The sequence below is a fragment of the Rhodamnia argentea genome, chromosome 11 (genome assembly GCF_020921035.1).
Source record: "Rhodamnia argentea isolate NSW1041297 chromosome 11, ASM2092103v1, whole genome shotgun sequence".
NCBI classification, from domain to species: Eukaryota; Viridiplantae; Streptophyta; class Magnoliopsida; order Myrtales; family Myrtaceae; genus Rhodamnia; species Rhodamnia argentea.
Genome location: NC_063160.1, coordinates 18,897,321 through 18,919,106, shown reverse-complemented (window position 1 = coordinate 18,919,106; position 21,786 = coordinate 18,897,321). Strand labels below are relative to the sequence as shown.

The following is a 21,786-nucleotide window of genomic DNA, read 5'->3' as shown; positions in this document are numbered from 1 at the left end:
GATATCCTTCTACATCAACTTATCTCAACTTGAATCTCCAAGTCATTCCAACCCAGGCGCAACTATGCATGGCATAGTTAATGCAGAAGGATACCTAAATTGCCAGGTTCAACCTTAAAACACGTGTGGAGATTTTCATAAAATCCAAACCATCTTAATCATCAGCATCATCCTCCTTAGTAATTCCTTTCCCTAAAGCTATAGAAAAGTAACATGGAAATAGATGCCAAGTGCAAATTGAGTCGATTATAATGCCTGCTACTACAAAAGGAAAGTCTTCAATTTCCTCCCTCAGAAAATCTTGAGGAGCAGACCACCGTGAGTTGCAAAGAAAGGAGCAAACACAAGCGACTCCACGGCCATTAGCTTGATGAGGATGTTGAGTGATGGACCTACAGTGTCCTTCACTGGATCACCGATGGTATCTCCAACAACAGCAGCCTCGAGAAGCTTCGATGCCTTGGAGTCAAGGGTCCTTGCATGCTCCAAAGCACCAGCCTGAAACCAAATTCAAGATATGAAGGAAAGAAAAATCTATTAGCAGGTCGCTGAACCACCACAGACAGAAACTAGCTTTTGAGCAGTTGGAGCAGCTGCATACCTCAATGTACTTCTTTGCATGGTCCCATGCTCCACCAGAGCAGGATGCCGAAATTGCAATCTGTTTGAAACCAAGCCCAACAAATAATATTCATCAGGAAAATACCACAATGAAATGAGACAACAGACGGAGCTCCAGCATTGCCATAGTTGTGATGATAAAAGCATTAATCAGCAAACCTAGTTCACTAACCTACTCAAATTTGTGCAAAAAATGACTAACGATATAGATTGACATAAATTATTTTGGTAAAGATTACCTGAACAACTGAAACAAGAGAGCCAGCCAAAACACCAGACAGCATCTCCACACCAAAGAAGGTCCCAACGATAAGTGGTGTAAGAATGACAAGGGCACCAGGTGGAATCATCTCCCTGATAGATGCATCAGTTGAAATTTTGACGCATGTAGCATGGTCAGGGTTCTTATGACCAGCCATGAGCGCTGGAATGTCTAACTGCCCGCAGACCTCCTGAAACATCTTCGACGCAACACGCCCCACACTTTTCATGGCAATAGCAGAGAACCAGTAAGGAAGCATGGCACCCGCGACCAAACTGATGAAGACCTTCAGTGTCAAGACATCAATGGTAGAAATTGCTGCACGACTCACAAATGCACCGAACGAAGCGAGAGACACCAGAGCAGCTGATCCAATAGCGAATCCCTACATACCAGATAAGAGACAAAAAATGGTCAATCTACTTTTAGATTTAAACAGCAGAAAGGATATTTCGACAATAGGGCTAAATTAAGAATCATAGATGAAAGGCAGCACATCAAGGGAAAAAAGACAGGTGATTTTTAGACAAACATCATGCCACACCAGCAAGAAAAGACTTGCATAGTTAACGTAACATCAATTCATTTATGGTGAAAAACAAAGTAATTGGACAATAATGCAGAGACTCTGGATGATATGAACGTGATCTCATGAAATTTTCCTACGCCCAGACATCCTTTCCCCTGCCATGTTATGAGTTCTATCTAAATAAGCTACTAAAAGGACAACAGGACACTGTCCCGAACTATATTCATATGCAAGATTGCCTGTACCTTTCCAGTGGCAGCACTAGTATTGCCCGCAGCGACAAGGTCATCAGTGCTCTGACGAACTCTGGCACTCATGCCAGCCATCTTAGCAATACCTCTAGCATTGTTGCTGATGGGACCGTAAGCATCCATGGCCACTCCAGCGGCAGTGGTACTCAGCATCCCAAGGGCAGCCACAGCAATTCCATACATGGCAGGAAAACTGAAACTCACAACAATGCTAATGGCAATAGCAAAAATTGGGATAATGACAGACTTATATCCCAAGGAAAGGCCAAAATTGACGTTGGTGGCAGCACCAGTTTTGCAGGAATCAGCAACATCTTGGACGGGGCTGCAGAGAAAAGGATCATTACGTGGTCAGCTCATGATCATCAACAGTCGTAAAGAGTCGTATCATTCATTTACTGTAGAATTTTAGTACCTGTTGGCATTGCTCGTGTAATATTCAGTGACAAACCCAATAATTCGTCCAGCCCAAAGACCTACACCTACACACACGAACAGCTGCCTGCAAGATCATATCCATAATTAGCAGCTACATATGCTCAACATATCAATTCAATCTTGTAGAAGTCCGCTGACATTCAAAGTATGTCACATGAGCAATATTAGAAGAAAGCAGCATTTAGGATCAGAAAGAGATAAGAACTATCAAAGAGTTCACCAGTTCTTCACAACTTTCTGTGACCCGAAGCTGTAAATTGTGAATGATGAGGGCAGAGCAATCCAGCTAACAATAGCAATTCCAACAGTCATTAGAATTGTGGAAATAATAAGTTGCTTCTTCAATGCAGGTTTGATTTCCTCCATGCGCCTGATTTCAAGGAAGTCGGTCGCAAAGAGAGTTGTGATCAAGCAAACAAGGATACTCAGAGCTGATAAGCAAGGGATAACACATGGCAGTGAAGTCACGATCAATTCTGAAAGAAGAGATGGAAGCAACAACAAGGGCAGCGCAGGATGATTCGGCATAAGAACCAAAAAGATCAGACCCCATCCCGGCAATTTCCATGACATTAGCACCAACATTATCAGCAATCACCTGAATGACGAAGTTCAACCCCATTTATGACTACATATGAATGGTATTACATAGGAGATAGAGCTAAAGTAAGAGAGTACATACTGCTGGGTTTCTTTGATCTTTTGGGATATTTTTCCGAACCTTTCCAACCAGAAGAGCACCAACATTAGCAGCCTTGCTATAAATTCCACCACAGACTCTTCCAAAGAGAGCCATGGAAGATCCACCGAGACCATAGCAGGTAATGGCCTCAAAAAGACCTTCCCAGTCATCACCATAGTACAACTTGAACAGATTGATTGCAATATAGAGCACAAGAAGACCATTAGCAACAAGAAGAAATCCCGTAACCGCACCAGCCCTGAAAGCTGTAATGAAAGCTTTTCCAATGCCTCTTCTCCCTTCCAAGGCAGTCCTTGCATTGGCATAGGTAGCAATTTTCACGCCAAGGAAACCAGAGAGGAGTGAGGTGAAAGCACCAACTGAAAATGAAACAGCACTGAAAACGGCAGTGGCAAGTGCAGGCTTGCACATGCGTGACGGATCATACGTGCAAGGCTGGCTTTGGATGCTGAATCTCTCAACAGAGCCAAGGACGAGGAAGATTAGAATCGTGAAAGCAACCGTGAAAACTCCAACGTACCGGTACTCCGTGAACAGAAAAGATTTCGTAGCTGTTACAATCACAAACAATAATTTAGCCTCTCTATGCCGTGATGAAAGTACGTGGGATTCAGCTAAATCCAGTTACTTCATTCCGTTGCCTAGTTTGTTCAGCCTAGTTCCAAGAAATAAGGAACCCAAACCTACACGCCTCCAAAAGAGTAGCTTGGGAGATGGTATGGTTTTTGTTACAATTCACATTTGGCAAGCTGGACAGTGCAAGTGTTAAATCCTAAGTAGCAACAATACCAACACATAAGCCGACACGGTAATACCGAGTCGCCGACACGTTGAAATACGTTGTATATTAAATGTATATTTCTAAATATACATGATAATTTATCATATATATACAAAAATATCAGTGGTGAGTTTCTTCTTCTTCTTCTTCTTCTTCTTATGTTAGGAATTCATATTAGTTTTTTTTTTTTTGTTGGCTGGCTATGTATAATAATTTTGTGGTGACTGAATATACGATTTAAGTATATATATTTTTGATAAATTTACATTTTGACCCCTAATTTATTGAAAATGCTTAAAATTGAGCATGTGCGTGTCGATATGGCGAGTAGGGATGCTAAACTCATGTGTGAGAGCCCGGACCACTTGCCGATCGCATGTCAGAGAGTGTCGGACATGACAGAGGCTCCCGAAGAGTATCGGTGCTTCCTAGATTAAATTCCCCAACGGAAGAGGGACAAACACTTAATGAGTAGGACAACATGGGGAAAGGGATGAAAGAAAGTACCCAGTTCTGCGAAATAATTGATAACATAAAAAGAACTGAAAATTAACTACATAGTTTCAGACCAAAAAAGTACCTAGTTCCGCAAAATAATTAGTACTGATAATGGTCTAGTTCGAAAGATTATTCAAACCAGAATGACAAGAAATAGGTATGAAACATGTCCCATACAAAGACATTAGTAAAGACAAGCGAGAATGTAACACAAAAGAGAACCTTAGAGAAATATAAGAACGGTTCGTGTACTCCTAGCAAATCCTATTAAATTAACGTTTCGCATCACAAGTACACAAATCAATGATGATAATCTCACAGAATAGTCTGGACCAAATGACGACAGAGAAAGATAAAGCCCTTCAAACACATTTACTAACAAATTAAGTGAACAAATACTTTAAAGTAGAACGTTGTACATCCTTAGCAAATTCTCCTTTTTAATACAACATGCTTCGACTAAAGCTAATCGCATAGAAAAATATACATCCTAATTATAATTAACTTAACGTTGTTTCAGTAGCTGCATTTATTAAGCTTCCTATGACTAATGCAAAACAGATGGAAGAAAAAAGTACTACTTTGACTCCGCCGGTTTCGCTGAAGTTTTGATATTTCTAAAAAAAAATATAAAGTTAAAAAATTATTATATGGAAGATGGTAATATTTTCGGAGATTTGACTGACATCTTGAAATGAGCTAAAAATAAGTTTTGTCCCTTGGAAGGGAAACTTGCTTTTTATTTTTTGTGAAAAGACATGCATTGAAAGTGTGACATTAGGCTGCTCATGCAAGTTTTATCGAGCTAAATCTTCATAACTTGAACGCTTTTAAAATTGTAAACCTTTAATTCCTTCTCTTATGGAACCCGGCCTAAGGTGCTTAGACCCCGGGCCTAGCCTTCGGGTACCTAGGCTCTGGTGCTAGGGTCTCAACCCAGCCACGACGGGTATGGGCTTGGCAATCAAAGTCCCGAGGACTTAGGCACAACTGGTGATAGGGGTGTCCACGGGCCGGGTCGGGCCCGAAATTTAATAGTACCGAGCTTGGCCCGGCCCGAGCCCGAATTACACGTGCCCAACTCTTCGGGCCGGGTCGGGTGGGGTCGGATTCTTTTTTTCTTTTCTTTTTTTTTTTTATTTTTTGAAATCAAAATCACTTCACAAACCCATTGAATGAAAGAATTTTAAAAAAAAATAAAAATAAAAAAATTAAATTAAAAAGAAAAACATGGGTGTTAAAAAAGCTGGAGTCGCTCGGCCTAAAAATTAGGTGAATTTTCGGGCTGGGTAGGGTCGGGTTCGGCCGGCGTTGGCTTTTTTGACATCCCTAACCGGTGAAGACTCGAGTATGGGAGCTAAGGTCTTGGGACTGGCCTCGAGGGACTCGAGTCCAGCCACCAAGGTCTTGGACTTGAGTGCAAAGACACCGGCTCAAGCGTCATGGACTAGACCCTGGCCTAGGGGGACTCGAGCCCGGTCACCGAGGCTCAATTGTAGAAGCTATGGTTTCTCCAAACCAGCCACTAAAACTCAGGCTCGGCAATTGAAGTCCTGAAGACTTAGGCACCACTGGCGAACACCTGCGCACCAGAACCAAGGTCTTGGGACTAACCTCGAGGAACCTGAGCCCAGCCGCCAAGGTCCTAGGCTTGAGTGAGAGGGCTCAAGTGCCCCGTTCCTGGCCTTTCTCAACCAGGGTACAATCACCAAGGACCCGAGACAAGCATTTGGGTTCCTTTGCCCAAGAGCCGAGGTCTCTAGTCCAAGCGCCAATCTCTAGCTGTAGTTTGAAAAATGATTATTTATTTTTATGAAAGGAAATCATTTTTCTAAATGCAAGCTTATATTTTTTGTTCACTATGAAAAGATTTTTTGTTGACTTTATTATTTTAAGTGATATGAAGGCAAAAAAAGAGACAAATATTTTCAGTCAAAAAATTTCCTGCAAAAACAGAGTCTAAATCTATCACATAGATAGCTGGAAATGGATCCAATTTATAGAGAATTATCTTGTGTTTGTACTTTAAGAGGATACAAAAGATGTTAATTAGACTTGGCTGTGTTTATTTCATGTAAAACTATATGTTGAAGGAAATGGTTTTACTCGAAATTTATTTTTAAGGAAACTAATTGATTTTCCCTCGTTTGTCTTTTTTTTTTTTTTTTTGCCTAAAGAAAATTATCATTCATTAAGCGAAATAATACTCGAGATGTATATAAAAGGATTTTAAGCCTAGAAAATCCTAAATAATTGGAAAACAAAGAAATACAAAAAAGCATATAAACAAAGCATACCCTACAACTAAAACACAACTCATCCTTAAGGATAGATTTGTCATTGTAAACATTGCTGATTATCAGATTCGGTCATAAGTACACGCCAAGATCTCTCACGACGTCTTCAATGACTTTTGGTGCATGTCTAGGTTCGACGTCCTTATCATCATCGCCGAGTAGTGGCACTAACATCATTATGTTAAAAGAACATAAATCAAGTACCTATAAGGAACTCCTAGATCTATATGTATATCTAATTTGGAAGAGTAAAATCCCCAAATCTAAACATAAATCCACATTGGGAGGGAAGAACGGCCTAATCTAGGAGAGATTATGGAGCCACGTCACGAACATCTTTCTCGATGGCTATCGACGGACAAATGACTGAACTGATCTTCACGTACACCAAAGATTCCTTGCAGAAATTTATTTTCACACCAAAAGTCCTAAAAGAGAGTCGGAGAGAAAAGCCGAAAAATAAAAAATCTCGATGGAGAGATAGAGTTGTAGAAGGACGGAAAGGGAGAGGGGGAGGGGAGGGAAAGAGAGAGAAAGGTCCCTCTCTCCCCCTCAAGAAGTGCCACTACTGCGCTGGAAGCCCTAGAGGGAAGAGTGAGATTGTTGGGTGACGAGCACGAAAATGAGCGGGAAGTAATATTCTGGTATCCGGAATTTACTTCGGCAAAATTTTCCTTAAAATAGATTACGTAATGCGACTAACCTATATAAAGGAAGTTGTCAATTTTTTTCTTTTGGTCGGTAAGTATAATCTACGTTGACATTTTGACAAATACGATTCGTTACTTTATAGTAAATGAGAATATGACTTGTCGATTTATCAATAAGAAGAAAGAGAACTAATTCTGGAGTCTTGGTTGAAGTCCTTTGACGTCTCACGAGATGGAACAACATGAAACTTAGCTAATGAGGACTTTTTCCTCGTACTAGGAAAGAGGGATCTTTTTCTCCATTTTACAGTGAGTGTTTTCTCCGATCGGGAATAATTTTCATTTGACTTGATATTTCAAACGTTCCAAACATTCGGAAAATCTGTAATAACGCAAAAAAGGGATGCTTAACCCATCGTCATAAGATGTAATCGTCCATGGATATGCATATGTCCAAATGCGGCACAGAGTTCGACTTACTCAATCAGTTCTTGAGGTAGTAAAATCAATTAATCTTCTAGTTGTAATATGTAGTCTATTCGTAGGCTATCCTCCAACATTAATCGAATACTTTTGAGACGGAGAATATGATATTACATTCTTGTAATGAAAAAAAGAAAGGAAAAAAAAAAAAAAAAGTGCCTCCTAGTCACGTGCACAACACGTGCATTTAGTGCGAACTTGATGTGTATAAGACGAAAATAATTACTCCTACGAATGAATGGCAAAAGACAAACGGATGAGAGCTAAAAAGCTACGAGCATGATTGGGAACCACAGAAATAAAGGCGTAAAAGAATTGGGAACCTCTGATAAAGGACAAAAGTCGTACAATAAAGTCACCTTCGGAGATGGCACTCCGTATCTCAGCACACTTGGACACGACGGCCTGGTCGTTCACGTCTTCATCTACCTCCTCGAGGTAGTTGCTGTGGCCATTGTCATCGCTGTTTGGGGACGGGGACGACGGCGGCGCGTGCAGCTTTGGGGCGAACTTCACCCCTGACACAAGGAGCCACTGCACCAGGGAAAACACTATCCCGATGACGGCACAGACCGGGATCGCAATCTCCGTCGCGAGAGCTGAGAGCAAAGCCATCCTCGCTGGAACTCCAGACTACATCGCTGGACTCGACGCCTATCAGAGAGAGAGAGAGAGAGAGAGAGAGAGAGAGAGAGAGAGAGACAGCGAGGAGTTAAGTCGGGGGTGTGCTTGTGGGGGAGAGTTTCATGAACTAGAAGGTTATGGCTACGGGCTCCTCGTGCTGAGATGAAAAGAATCTCTACGCCTTTTGAGAGTGAGCAAAATCTCATAACTAGCCTCACTTTCCTATGGCTATGAGGACATCCGCCCCCACATTCTTGGCTTTTCATCAATTATTGTTCCTTACTCCGTTGTAATCTTCTAGGAGTGACGTGTTATTATTATTTCTCGATTTTGACAGACATAACTTTTTATCCGAAATCGACCTTCCTTGTATTCGGGCTTAAACATCCGTGCTATTTCCATTAGTTTTATGCGGTCGATGAGCCAATCTTCGACCGCGTCACGTCCTCTACCATCTGCCATCTCTCTCTCTCTCTCTCTCTCTCTCTCTCTCCCCTCTGGTACGAATTATAATGTTTTGATTTTTTAGAAAATTTTCGAAAAAGGGCCTTAAGTACTCTAATTTTCTCAAAAAAATGATCTAAAGTATACCTTATTTCAAATAAGAATCTAAAATGTCCTCTTTTTCTTTTTTTCTTTTTTCAAAAAAAGGCCTCAATAAGAGTGTTTTTGTCTTTTCACATTTTCTAATTTTTTTTCCACTTTTCTTTTCTTTATTTTTTTCTTTCCTTTTCCTTTTTTTCTCCTTCCTTCATTGCAGGTCATCCCGTCGTCGTCATCTTCTTCCTCCTCCAACAACTCCAATTATTATTTTGATTTTTGAGCAATAGAGGAATCCATTGAGTCCACCGTCTCTCTCTACGCTCCCTCCTCCTCCTTCTTCTCCTTCTCCTCCACCACCAAGCCCGCCTCCTCCTCCACCACCAAGCTCGCCTCCTCCTCTCTCGGCAAGTGTATGTCATCAACAACAAGTAGCTTGCTTGCGATGACACCACCAACGACAACTTCACCGAAGGCTTCGCCTGCAACGGCCTTCGCAACTCCCGCCGTTGTTACGTCACCCTCCGAACCACCCCCTTCTATGCCTCCCTCGTCTCCTATTGAAGATATCACCGCCTACTCTAGAATTCAATAGCGTGACTCTTCGATAGATTTTTCGGTTTCCGATGGACATCTATCGACGCGCGTGTTTAGTGTCATTATTGTTTTGTAGTTCTTTTAGAGTCATCATTGTTGTGTGTCTCGAGAGTTTTTTAGTATTCCGATGTGTAATTATTGCTATGTATCCGGACGGGTCTTTTCATGTATCTTGGGTATGTCAGGAGTCATGTCTTTTTGCCTATATATAGGCGAGTCTTGTAATCGTTTACGTAAGGTGAAAGTAAAGTGAATATAGAAAATTGTAGAGTCCATCTCCTCTCTTGAACACTTCTCTCGTGTGAAGAGAACCTTTCACCTTCGATAGTCTTCGATCATCTTGAGGATCTAGACGTGCTTCGCAACTACGAGGTTCAACACTTGGTATCGGAGCGCGGTTACCGGGGACCGTGAATCAAGTCTTCCGGAGTGTGGTTCGTGAAGACGGTGATTAGCGACCATTGTTCGTGTGTAAGCGGTCGAGGACCGGAGTACGTCGAGTTCTCGCGCAGTACGATCGGGGGCTGTGATCAATTGATTGGGGCCAAGCCGGGCACTTTTCTCCAATCGGATGGCGGACGTATCAAGTTCGACGAATGGTATTGAGAAGCTCAACAATTCCAATTATAATAATTGGAGTACTCGCATGCGGTTTTATTTGCGGGGTCAAGATTTGTGGGATATTGTTGGCGGCAAGAACACCATGGCACCCACAAACGATGGTGATCTGAGGAGATGGAACATCAAGGCGGGTAAGGCTCTTTACGCTCTTGCCGTGATCGTTGAAGATGACTTGTTGCAACATATAAAAAGTGCGCAGACTCCCAAGGAGGCATGGGATAACTTGGCAACGTTGTTTGCGAGGTCGAATGATGCCAAGTTGCAAAGGTTGGAGAACGAGCTGCTGTCGATGTCACAACAAAATATGATGGTGAGTCAGCATTTCTCCAAAGTTAAGTCTATTTGTGACGAAATTTCGAAGCTAGATCCAAATAATGCCATCTCCGAAACGAGAATGAGAAGGATTATCATTCACGGGTTAAAGCCGGAGTATAATGGTATTGTTACGGCTACCCGTGGATGGGCAACACAACCAACGTTGATCGAACTGGAGAATATTTTGGCCAACCAAGAAACTTTAGATAATCAAATGTCTAAGGTTTCGATGAAGGGAGATGAGAGTGCCCTCTTCGGTGATAAAAGAGGATTCAAGGGCCGGAGGAGAATCGGTGCTGACAATAGAGATGACAAGTCGGGAAAAAGTCATGTCGAAAGGCAAAAGCAGCCAACTCGTGGAGAATGGAAAAAGCGTCCGGGAGAGACGAGCTTTCGATCGGGAGGAGCTTGGTAGAATCGTTATGAGAATGACAAAAGGCGTAGTGGACGATGTTACGTCCGTGGCAAAGAAGGTCATTTCGCCAGAGATTGTCGAACAAAGAGAGTTGAAGGAAATGTTGCAGCTTCATCAAAGAGGAGTGATTTCGATGACAATGTGGAATGGGATTTTCATGCGTGCGTCGTAACGGAGGTGCAAGACGAGCTCGCTGCCTCGTCCATTGCCGAGTCGAACCATTCGATGGCTTTAATCACTGTAAGTGATAAGTTGATTAATTATGATGTTGACTGGATTGTTGATTCGGGGTGTTCGAATCACATGACCGGAGATCAAGGCAAGCAGTCGAATACGCTGGATTATACCGGTGGACGTGTAGTCATTCTTGCAGACGTCTCGAGGTTGCCAATTTCTCATATTTGTGAAACGGTGATAACTCCTCGACTCAATTCACAGCAGGTTGAATTGAAAAATGTGTATCACGTGCTGGGGATGAAGAAAAATTTATTGTCTGTGTCCCAGCTCACGGACTCGGGTAATTATATTATATTCGGTCCACGAGATGTTAAGGTATACCGAAGTGTGAAGCTCACTAGTCGACCAATTATGGAGGGACGTCGACCGGAATCCGTTTACGTGATGTCCGCTCAAACGGCATACGTAAACAAAACCCGGAGGAATGATACACCTGATTTGTGGCATGCGCGACTTGGACATGTAAGTTATCACAAGTTAAAAGTGATAATGCAGAAGATTATCTTGAAGGGCCTCCCCGAGTTGGAAGTTCAAGAAGATGTGGTTTGTGCCGGATGCCAGCATGGAAAGGCACATCGGCTTTCTTACGAGGAATCATCGTTCAAAGCTCGTACGCCTCTCGAGCTCATTCACTCGGATGTGTTTGGTCCAAGAAAGCAATCGTCTATTGGTGGATCAAAGTATATGATCACATTTATCGACGACTTCTCCAAGTATGTTTGGGTTGATTTTATGAAAGATAAATCCGAGGCATTTATCAAATTTAAGGAGTTTAAGGAGAAGGTAGAAAGTGATGTAGGCAAGAAGATTCTTTGCCTTCGTGCTGATAATGGGAGAGAATATACTTCTAATGAATTCACGAAGTATTTGCGAGAGTGCAAGATACGTCGACGGTTTACGTGTCCGTATACGCCACAACAAAATGGAGTTGCTGAAAGGAAGAATCGGCATCTAGCAGAGACATGCGGGAGCATGCTACATGCGAAGAATGTTCCACCCAAATTTTGGGCCGAGTGTATGAAGACAACGGCTCATGTGATTAACAGATTATCACAAGTAAGGCTTGGTTCTATGTCACCATACGAGAGGTTATGGAAGTGCAAGCCTGTGGTAAGTCATTTCAGAGTTTTTGGATGTGTATGTTATGCATTTGTACCAGAACACCTTCGCAGCAAATTCGACAAGAAGGCGGTTCGATGTATTTTCGTGGGTTATGATGATCAACGAAAAGGGTGGAAGTGCTGTGATCCTACAACATGGAGGTGCTATATTTCGAGGAATGTGGTGTTCGACGAATTGTCGTCATGGTGGTCACCTCAAGCTGTCGAATTGCCACATTCACAACATATCGAAGAAGAGTTTCAAGAAAGGCTGAAAGAATTCGATGAGGATCAGCCTATCGAAAAAGATGTCGAAAAGGATGTCGAAGCACAGTCACAAGGTTCGACAAGTTCTTCCGGTGAGCATCAAATAGTAACAGAAGAATTTCGACCAAGTCAAGTAGAGGAACTTGAAGAAGAGGAGCCTCGACTTCGGAGATCACGGAGGCGGAGGAGGGTAAACCCCAAGTATGCCAATGCAGCGTTGATCGAAGATGTTGGCGCGAGAGAGCCGTCGACATATGAGGAAGCATCGAAGGATGCAGAGTGGAGAAAGGCCATGGAAGAAGAGATCCTCGCACTAAAGAAGAATGAGACGTGGGACTTGGCGCCGAAACTTGAAGAGGTACGTCCTATATCTTGCAAATGGGTTTATAAATTGAAAACTCGACCGGATGGGTCGATAGAGAGATATAAAGCACGTCTAGTCGCTAGAGGTTTTTCGCAAAAGTATGGCGTCGATTATGAAGAAACCTTTAGCCCAATGGCCAAAGTTACTACTTTTCGAGTTCTGTTAGCACTCGCAGCAAGCAAGTCGTGGAATCTATGGCGGATGGATGTGAAGAATGCCTTTCTTCATGGAGAGCTTGATCGAGAAATATACATGGAGCAGCCGGATGGTTTCAAGAGCAAAAATCATCCAGAATATGTCCGCAAGCTAAAGAAAGCACTATATGGCTTGAAGCAATCCCCGAGAGCATGGTATGGGAAGATCGCAGAATTCTTATTGAGAATCGGTTATTTTGTAGCCCCAGCAGATTCGAGCTTGTTCGTGAAGGCAGAAGATGGAAAGATAGCAACTGTGTTGGTTTATGTGGATGATCTCATCATTCTTGGAGATGATGAAGATGAGATATGTCGAATTAGAGCAAATCTCTCGGTCCGTTTTCAGATGAAGGAGCTTGGAGAGCTGAAGCACTTTCTGGGACTCGAGATTGATCGGGCAAAGGAATGATTATTCCTATGTCAACGTAAGTATGCACGAGATCTCTTGGAGAAGTTCGGGATGCTCGATTGCAAGCCTATATCTACTCCGTTGGATGGGAATGCAAAGCTGTGTGCTGATGAAGGTCGAGAATTAGAAGATTCGACCACATACAAGCAACCGGTAGGTAGTCTAATTTACCTTACCATAACTTGACCCGATATCGCTTTTGCGATAGGAGTAGTAAGTCGATTTATGGAGAAGCCACGGAAGCCTCACTTGGATGCAGCCAAGCGTATCCCGAGGTATGTAAAGAAGACCTTTGACTTTGGACTTTTGTATAAGAAAGTCTCATCGAGTGAGTTGGTCGGTTACTGCGATGCCGACTTTGCTGGAGATCAATATACAAGGCGCTCGACTACTGGATACTCGTTTAACCTTGGATCGCCAGTAGTATCCTGGTGTAGTAAAAGACAGCCGATTGTGTCTCTGTCGATGACGTAAGCTGAATACTGAGCAACGGCAATAGCGGCTCGGGAGAGTACGTGGCTAGTGCAATTATTGGATGATCTTCATCAATCGATAGATTATTCGACAACGTTGTTTTGTGATAATCTATCGGTTATAAGTTTGGCGAAAAATCCAGTTTTTCATGCTAGAACAAAGCATGTGGAAGTACACTATCATTTTCTGCGAGAGAAGGTCTTGCAAGGCGAGATCAAAATGAAATACACCAAGACAGTGATCGAGGTTGCTGATATTTTCACCAAAGGTCTTGGAGCAGCAAAGTTCGATGAGTTTAGAACTCAGCTTGGTATGATCGCGAGATCTGTCCTTATATAGAGTAGTCGGTGAGGGGGAGTATTGAAGATATCACCGCCTACTCTAGAATTCAATAGCGTGACTCTTCGATAGATTTTTCGGTTTCCGATGGACATCTATCGACGCGCGTGTTTAGTGTCATTATTGTTTTGTAGTTCTTTTAGAGTCATCATTGTTGTGTGTCTCGAGAGTTTTTTAGTATTCCGATGTGTAATTATTGCTATGTATACGGACGGGTCTTTTCATGTATCTTGGGTATGTCAGGAGTCATGTCTTTTTGCCTATATATAGGCGAGTCTTGTAATCGTTTCTGTAAGGTGAAAGTAAAGTGAATATAGAAAATTGTAGAGTCTATCTCCTCTCTTGAACACTTCTCTCGTGTGAAGAGAACCTTTCACCTTCGATAGTCTTCGATCATCTTGAGGATCTAGACGTGCTTCGCAACTACGAGGTTCAACATCTCCATCTCCTACCCGCTCAACTCCCATCCGACCACAACCTCCCCGACAAGAATAAGAAGGCCCTCCAGTTCATCAAGGAAGTCATGGCCGCCGATGAGGTCTAGAGGCATGTCCTCGCCGAGATCCCCTACCGCAATGCTCGCGTCGAGTACATGCGCCACCATGGCCTCGATGGCTAGATCGATCACGAGTCCTTCAAGAAGACCATGCCCTGTGATCACCTACGAGGACCTCTAGTCGGACGTCGCTCGTATCACTAGGGCGAGAAGTCTCAAATCCTTTGCTCTCGCCCCAATTGGGGGTTCCTCACCAAGTACATGACATGGTGGTTTTCTTTTCGGTTCTTAATTTTTCCAGCGGGCGTTGGGTGGTTCTTGCTTCTTGTCGAACGTTTGCCGGTTTTTTTTAATAAGTTGGGCTGATTCTTGATTTGGTGCGGCTTAAGGACGTTCGGAGGAGAGGGTAAGGCGATGCCCACCATTGAAGAGAAGCTGGAGCCGGTGATGGGTGGGAGAGGGGAGAGGAGAAAGGAAAGGAATAGGAAAAAGAAAAGTAAAGGAAAACAGAAAAATAAAAAAAGAACAAATTTTAAAATGTAAAAGATGAAAATATCCCTTATTAGGCCATCTTTTGAAACAAGATTCACTTCGGGCTTTTTTTTTTAGAAATTAAAAGCACTTAAGGTCATTTTTTGAAAGTTTTTCCTATTTTTTAAGCTTTAAAAAAAAATTTATCCATACATTATATTAGAAAAAAATACCCGCATTCACTTTATCGGAAAAATTAAATGCTCGTCGGTCGGCGAACATTTGGCTCGACCCTTTATTGAGAGACAAAAATACTCGCATTCGTTTTTGACCTTTTTTTTTTTTTTTTTTGAGAAAATGAACTTGCTTTAACCCTTTTTATTTGGAATTTTCTTACAATTTAATATTCAATCATTAGGGTGTTCAAAAAAAAAAAAATATTCAATCATTAGGGATGCAAAGGAAAGAGACATTCACCCGCGCACCTAATAATTTCCTTCTAGACAGCGTTTCCATGGGCCAGATAGACTCGGTATCCTGGTCCTGGGCTTTCTTCATGGGCTAGATACAACGTTGCATTTTCTTCTCCACAAAAAGCACTATCCATCAAACGAGGACTTATTCTTCTGTTTTTGCGTCTTTCGTTTCCTGTGTCGATTCCCGATTATCCGCCGAATTAACTTAGATTTGATGATCTAAAAATTAAATTTAGGATTTTAAAATAAAAATAAAAAAATTATTTTTGAAAAAAAAAAAAACCTACTCACCTTCGTCCTCAACCAAGCTGACCCTTAACTGGTGCCGTTGTCGACATTTGGAACCCTCACCAGGGAAGTTCGTCGCCGAACAGCCCTCTCTCACCCACTTCTTCTGTCTCAACAGAGCAAGCGCTCATGGCCATGGAAGCTTGAGCTCGCATGACGCGAGTTGTGAGCTCAAGCTCGAGCTCATGGCAGCCGCGTATGTCACGGACCGAGGATTTCGTGAGCCAATTGTCCCAATCACATTGTCCGAAGGAACAACCAGATTTGAAATATCTTGGTCTTTAAGATTTTTCTAGGGTTTTTTTTTAGTATTTGCGGGCGATACGGTAATTGTTCTGTATTCTAGAATTCTCTTATTTAATGTTGGTAGTTATTAGGATGGAGATATGCATTCTTAGCCATTAGATCAAGGGTAGATCAATGGTTGTGGTGAGCTGCCCTCTAGTACAAATAGAGGAGTCATCCACTCATTAGTATCCATCCAACACTTGAGCAATACAAGCATTCTCTCCTAGAGCTTCTCTCTCTAAACATTTTATCTCTCTATGATCCGGGTAATTCAAGCAAGCAATGCCTTGAAGCCTAAGTCGCGGCACATATCAATCCTCAAAAGTCAGCCGGTGACAGGTGGTATCAGAGCTAAAGTAGAAGAGATCGTTCAAGAGATCGAGGAGCATATCAACTAGTCGAAAGAATGTCAAACCAAGAAGTTGCTCAAGACGTCGTGGACGGTGAAATTCACCAAGAAAAGGTCCCCCAAGAGAAGGCCCATGGGAGATACAAGTCCAAAAGGAGAGAAGTTTCGTCGATGAAAAGCTCACTAGAGTGAGGACCGCCATAATAGAGTAGTTGATGGACTCGATGATGTGCAAGAGCAAATCAATGAGGTTGAAAAGACGCTCCGCGATGACTTCACGATCATCTTGAACCAAGCCACTGCTCCCTTACACATGAAGGACGAAGCCCTTGAAGCCTCGATGGAAGCTTTGAAGATGGAAGTCCTAGAAAAGGACAACTCCCACAAACCAAGATCGACGCTTTGAAGGTGGAGGTCCAACAACTCAAAACCGAACTAGTCTTGTGCAAGTCTAGCATCGCGAACAGTATTATGCCCATTCAAATGGCGCTCAAGCTAGAGGTGCTGAAGCCCAATGAGTTCAAGGGCGATCGATCCACCAAAGAGGTGGATAATTTCTTTGGAGCATGGAGTAATCACTACAAAAAAACGAGGATTTAGCGACGAATTTTGCCACGAAAAATTCGGCAAAATTCGTCGCTAATTGACTTTTGTGACGAATTTTGCCACGAAAAAAAATTCATGGCTAATCCAACGTCGTAAAATTTAGCGACGAAATTTTAAATTTCGTCGCTAAATTTTGCGACGAAAATACATTTCGTCGCTAAAGTCATAGCTAAAATTTAGCGACGAAAAGTGTGTTTCGTCACATGACGTCACAAAAGTCAATTAGCGACGAATTTTGCAGAATTTTTCATGGCAAAATTAGCGACGAAATCAACTTTTTGTCGCTAAATTTGATTCAACGAATTTTTTTTTTTACCACGAATATTATTCAGGGAGAAATTTGACAACGAAATTTGTTCAGCCATGAATTTTGCGACAACCAGGCATGGGATGAATTTTGCAACGAACTTTTACAATTTGTGACCGTATAATAAAATAACTTCTTTTAATTTTCAATTTTAAATCTAATTAAAAACAAAATTAATTTCTAGAATTTGTATTTAACATTGATAAAGCAAGATCTAAATATTATAATAATATGCAAACAAAATACATTCATCCACCATTCACCGGAAGAGAGAGTTTTTTGAAAAAACAAAATACCATTCGTCTAACATTCACTTAACATAGATTCTTAAGTACTGAAATAACGCCATCTCTAGCAGACAAGTGCAGCGAGTTGGGGTAGCCTCTTGAGGTGTGTTATTGTTACTGCAGCCCCCATTTGAAGACACTTCAATTGAGGATGCGCATTTTCCAGCTGGAGAAGAAATACCTTGTGGCGGCGTTTTTGGTTCTGCCTTCAATTGACTTTCTAATTACACCTGCAACTGCAAAATACTTGTAGTGAGAACAACATTGAGATTGATTATAAGCATTACACTTTTCTTAGAAGCTCCTTGAGAGACATACTTTGTATATCACCTCCTACTTGAAAAGCACCATTGGTAGGGGTAGAAATACCATTCAAGACATGCAGAATAGCACACGAGAAAAGAATGAAGATGCCTTTAACGATACCTTGGAAGCTCCTTAACAGATCATCTGGACATTGACTCCATTGGTTCGTAGATCATTAAAAGCCTGGCACAAAATCCAGCAAGAATAAGGAGAACGACAATAAGACTGAGTTAAGAGATGTTTGGTTAATTCGCAGCAGATTGTGTGGCTGCAAAAATGCACCAACATCTTGCGGTAGAGATCTACATATCTGTAAGGAACCAGAAAAACAAAAGACTATTCTCAAGAAGCCTTCTATTTCTGTTTAAGACTTCAAGTGTTTTTGCTCCACCGACCCAACTAAACGAGAATAATCTTGTCATCATTTACTGGGCCAGCTAAGAAAAGTAAAAGGACACTTTTTATTCCTTTCAGCCCGCATTTCAGGCTTCACATATTCAAAAGAGTGCACTTTCCATGTTTGTATGCCATATGGATGGTATCTATAACATCCCTATAATATCCAACTTTGGCTTCACATGAACCAACAAAACACCATAACATAATCACGTGGAGTACCAGCGGCATGAAGTTCAAAAGTCCACTAATCACATACAAGCACAAACCGTGTTCTTTTAGCATATAAAGAAAACCCTTATTCTCAATTGAAGCACAACAATGACCAATCATCCAAATTGATCCATTTATACGTTACACAACAAATCGAATAGAAGTCAGTACTGGCACCAACAATAATCTAAGTGTCACAACCGAGTGCACTCACAATTCCACAAATATTAAGCATAAATCTATTAAGTTCCTCACCCATGAAAATGCCCACATAGCTCTCAATGAGAGGGAAACAAAATAAGTAAATTTAATAAATCCAGAATACTAATTCGTCTTTGCACATTTCTCATGCTAAGAGCCAAGACATAATTTGGTCACTCCCAAGAAATAGCCACTATTCTTTTATTTCTTTCAACAGCAAACTCCGTGTACGAATTCATATACATTGCACTGAAATACAACTGCAGGATTAGCTTTAGATAGTTTTGATTGCTTAGAATGGCCTCCCCATTCTTTAAATAGTTAAATGCAAACCATAGACAGAATACACATGACTCAAAATCAACTAGCTAACCACTTTTTTCCAATGATAGCCGATATAGGTGATTTAAAAAGTGACATAAAGACAGGACTGATGCTCACAGCCAAATTTGACCAATATTTAAATCTACAGAACTAAATTCAATCCACACTACCTGAAAAACAATATTTAGCAGGGCAATTTACATGAACATCACCACCTTTGACACAAGTCAGAATCTCAATTTCATGCTTAAGATACAAGATGAACACTCCTAGCACCATCCTTTTTTATTCAACTCTAGCTCAAACTGGGGAACTAGAGAACAGCTCCAGCACAGACTCCAGTTGTCAATTCTCCATATTAGCTTGAAACAAGTTATTTGAGTGCACACATTAGCCAGAGAGACCTACATATTAATAACAATACACTGACCCACTTCCCCTTAAGTGATGATTAACTAAATAACAGCAATTAAGTCCATCTAATCATCTGATGATTCAGGATTCCTAGTCATGAAAACTCCAGAAAGACAAGGCGACGCATTTTACCCATGAATAAAGTACACATTCTAAAACCCTCTCCAGACCAACAATCATTAGGCGCCCTCGGGTAAATTTAACCACCCATGAATTGGAACTTCAGAGGCCCGTGTTCCCACACTCAAACCCTAGCCGAAATACAACCCACTTCAATCCACTAAACCAACGAGCGGATCCCCACATTTCCCAACACAAGGGTCGACTGGAGACGGCGGCGTGGAGGCGACAGCGGTCGGTGCTGGCTTTGGCGGCGAAGGTTTTGTGTGTGTGTGTAGAGAGAGAGAGAGAGAGAGAGAGAGATTTGGGCTGCGTCGCAACCAATGAACACACTGTGGATTGTGAAACCACGGACGCAAAATCAGATGACCCCATGATCAAAACAACAGCTGATGATTTCGCACGAGCACGAGAGAGAGAGAGAGACTCACCAATTCCTGTTCCTCCACGTCCTTGAGGTACTCCTGGATTGTGACGGTCTGCTCAGCTTCTTCCTCGAACGCGCCGGCCATTTCCACTCGACTACGAAGCACGTCAACGACCCGACATCAGCGAAATTACCCAAAAAATCAACCTTCAACGACCCGTAAATCGAAGCGACGAACCCCCGAACAAGTAATCGAGATCATTCCCCGGATCCTTGAAAACCAAACGGAAAGGGGAGGGGGCAAAAGAACAGAGACCTAAGATTCCGAAACAAAAGGTAGCGTAAGTTACCGGGGAAAAGGAAAAGAAAGAACAGGGCAAAAGCTTTTTGTGTGGGGACTTTAGCGACGAAAAAATATTTTCGTCGCCAACTTAGCGACGAAAATGTGTATTTGTCGCTAAATTAGCGACGAAAAAAGGATACGTCACTAATTTAGCGACGAAAAATTTCTTTCGTCGCTAAATTAGCGACGAATAAACGGATTCGTCGCTAATTTGAATTTTTTTATTTTTATTCATATTCCATTAGCGACGAATAAATTTTCCGTTGCAAAATTAGCGTGAAATCACTTTTTCGTCGCTAAATTGAATATTTTCTTTTTTATTTTTTTCATATTATATTAGCGACGAATAACTTTTTCGTCGTTAAATTAGCGACGAAACAAAGAGTTCGTCACTGAATTAGCGACGAAACAATTATTCGTGGCTAAATTGGCCACGAAAAATCAAGTTCGTCGCTAATTTAGCGACGAAAAAATAATTCGTAGCTAATTTGAATATTTTCTTTTTTGTTTTTATTCATATTCAATTAGCAACGAATATTTCTTTCGTCGCTAATTTAGTGATGAATAATTTGTTTCGTCGCTAAATTTGCGACGAACCCGATTTTTCGTCTCCAATTTAGCCACGAATAATTGTTTCGTCGCTAATTTAGTGACGAAAAAATTGTTCGTAGCTAATTTCGTCGCAAATTAGCAACGAAATTTTTTTCGTCGCTATTTTAGTTGCAAATTAGAGACGAATATTTTTTCGTCGCCAATTTAGCAACGAATATAGTTTCATCGCTATTTTCATCGCTAATTAGCGACTAATTTTTTTGTCTCTAGTTTCGTCGCAAATAGCGATGAATTTTGTTTTCGTCACTATTTTCGTCGCAAATTAGCAACGAATAATTTTCGTCGCTAATTTTTTGTGGCTAAATTCTTATTTTTTTGTAGTGAATACTGCTCCAACGCCGTTGGCATTCAAGATTAATTGGCCAAGCAATCCACATATGTCTCTCTCCCATCAATTAGTATTGGTTGAAAAATGCTTCTATTTTCCTTTCCGATAATTCCATACTTTGGATGGATTGAAGCCATAGGCCCAACTCGAGCTCAAGTGAAGGGATATTCGAAGTATCTTGAAGGCACTCTCCGTAGCTGAATCTCTCACCAACTTCTCCAAAGCTAATTAATCTAAGTCAAGAGGGAACGGGTGGAGATCGGATCGCCACCACGACAAGGAATAGCAAGGCAAAGCTAACAGCGGCCGAAAGGATCAAGAAAGATCATAGGGAGAAGGGTTCTTCCAAACAACCCTACCAAAGGGAGACCGGCCCCAAAACGACTTCAACATCGACAAGTTCAAGGCACCGTCACCATTCCCAAGCTTCATTTGCAATGGATGGGATTGGACCCAAGTGTGTCCGAAAAAGAACAAGCTCAACGCCTTACTCACCAAAGAAGATGACGAGCTGAAGCAAGAAAAGAAGGAAGTGTGACTCTGAACGGTGAAGGTTCTCAACTCCCTAAACTCCATGAAGGCTAA

General features: G+C 41.7%; 2 protein-coding genes across 2 annotated transcripts in view; both read right to left on the bottom strand.

Annotated features, from left to right (window-relative positions):
* The window catches only part of LOC115726607, a 78,991-nt gene that overhangs the window by 12,090 nt on the left and 45,115 nt on the right, over nt 1–21,786 (bottom strand). The gene's annotated exons all lie outside the window — the stretch shown is intronic.
* LOC115726608 (pyrophosphate-energized vacuolar membrane proton pump 1-like) lies at nt 246–8,128 on the bottom strand. The gene is given in 9 exon segments (XM_048272199.1): nt 246–498; nt 602–661; nt 861–1,268; nt 1,658–1,988; nt 2,079–2,165; nt 2,322–2,528; nt 2,530–2,699; nt 2,784–3,355; nt 7,873–8,128. Coding segments are annotated over 9 exon segments (2,298 nt in total). The 3' UTR covers nt 246–291.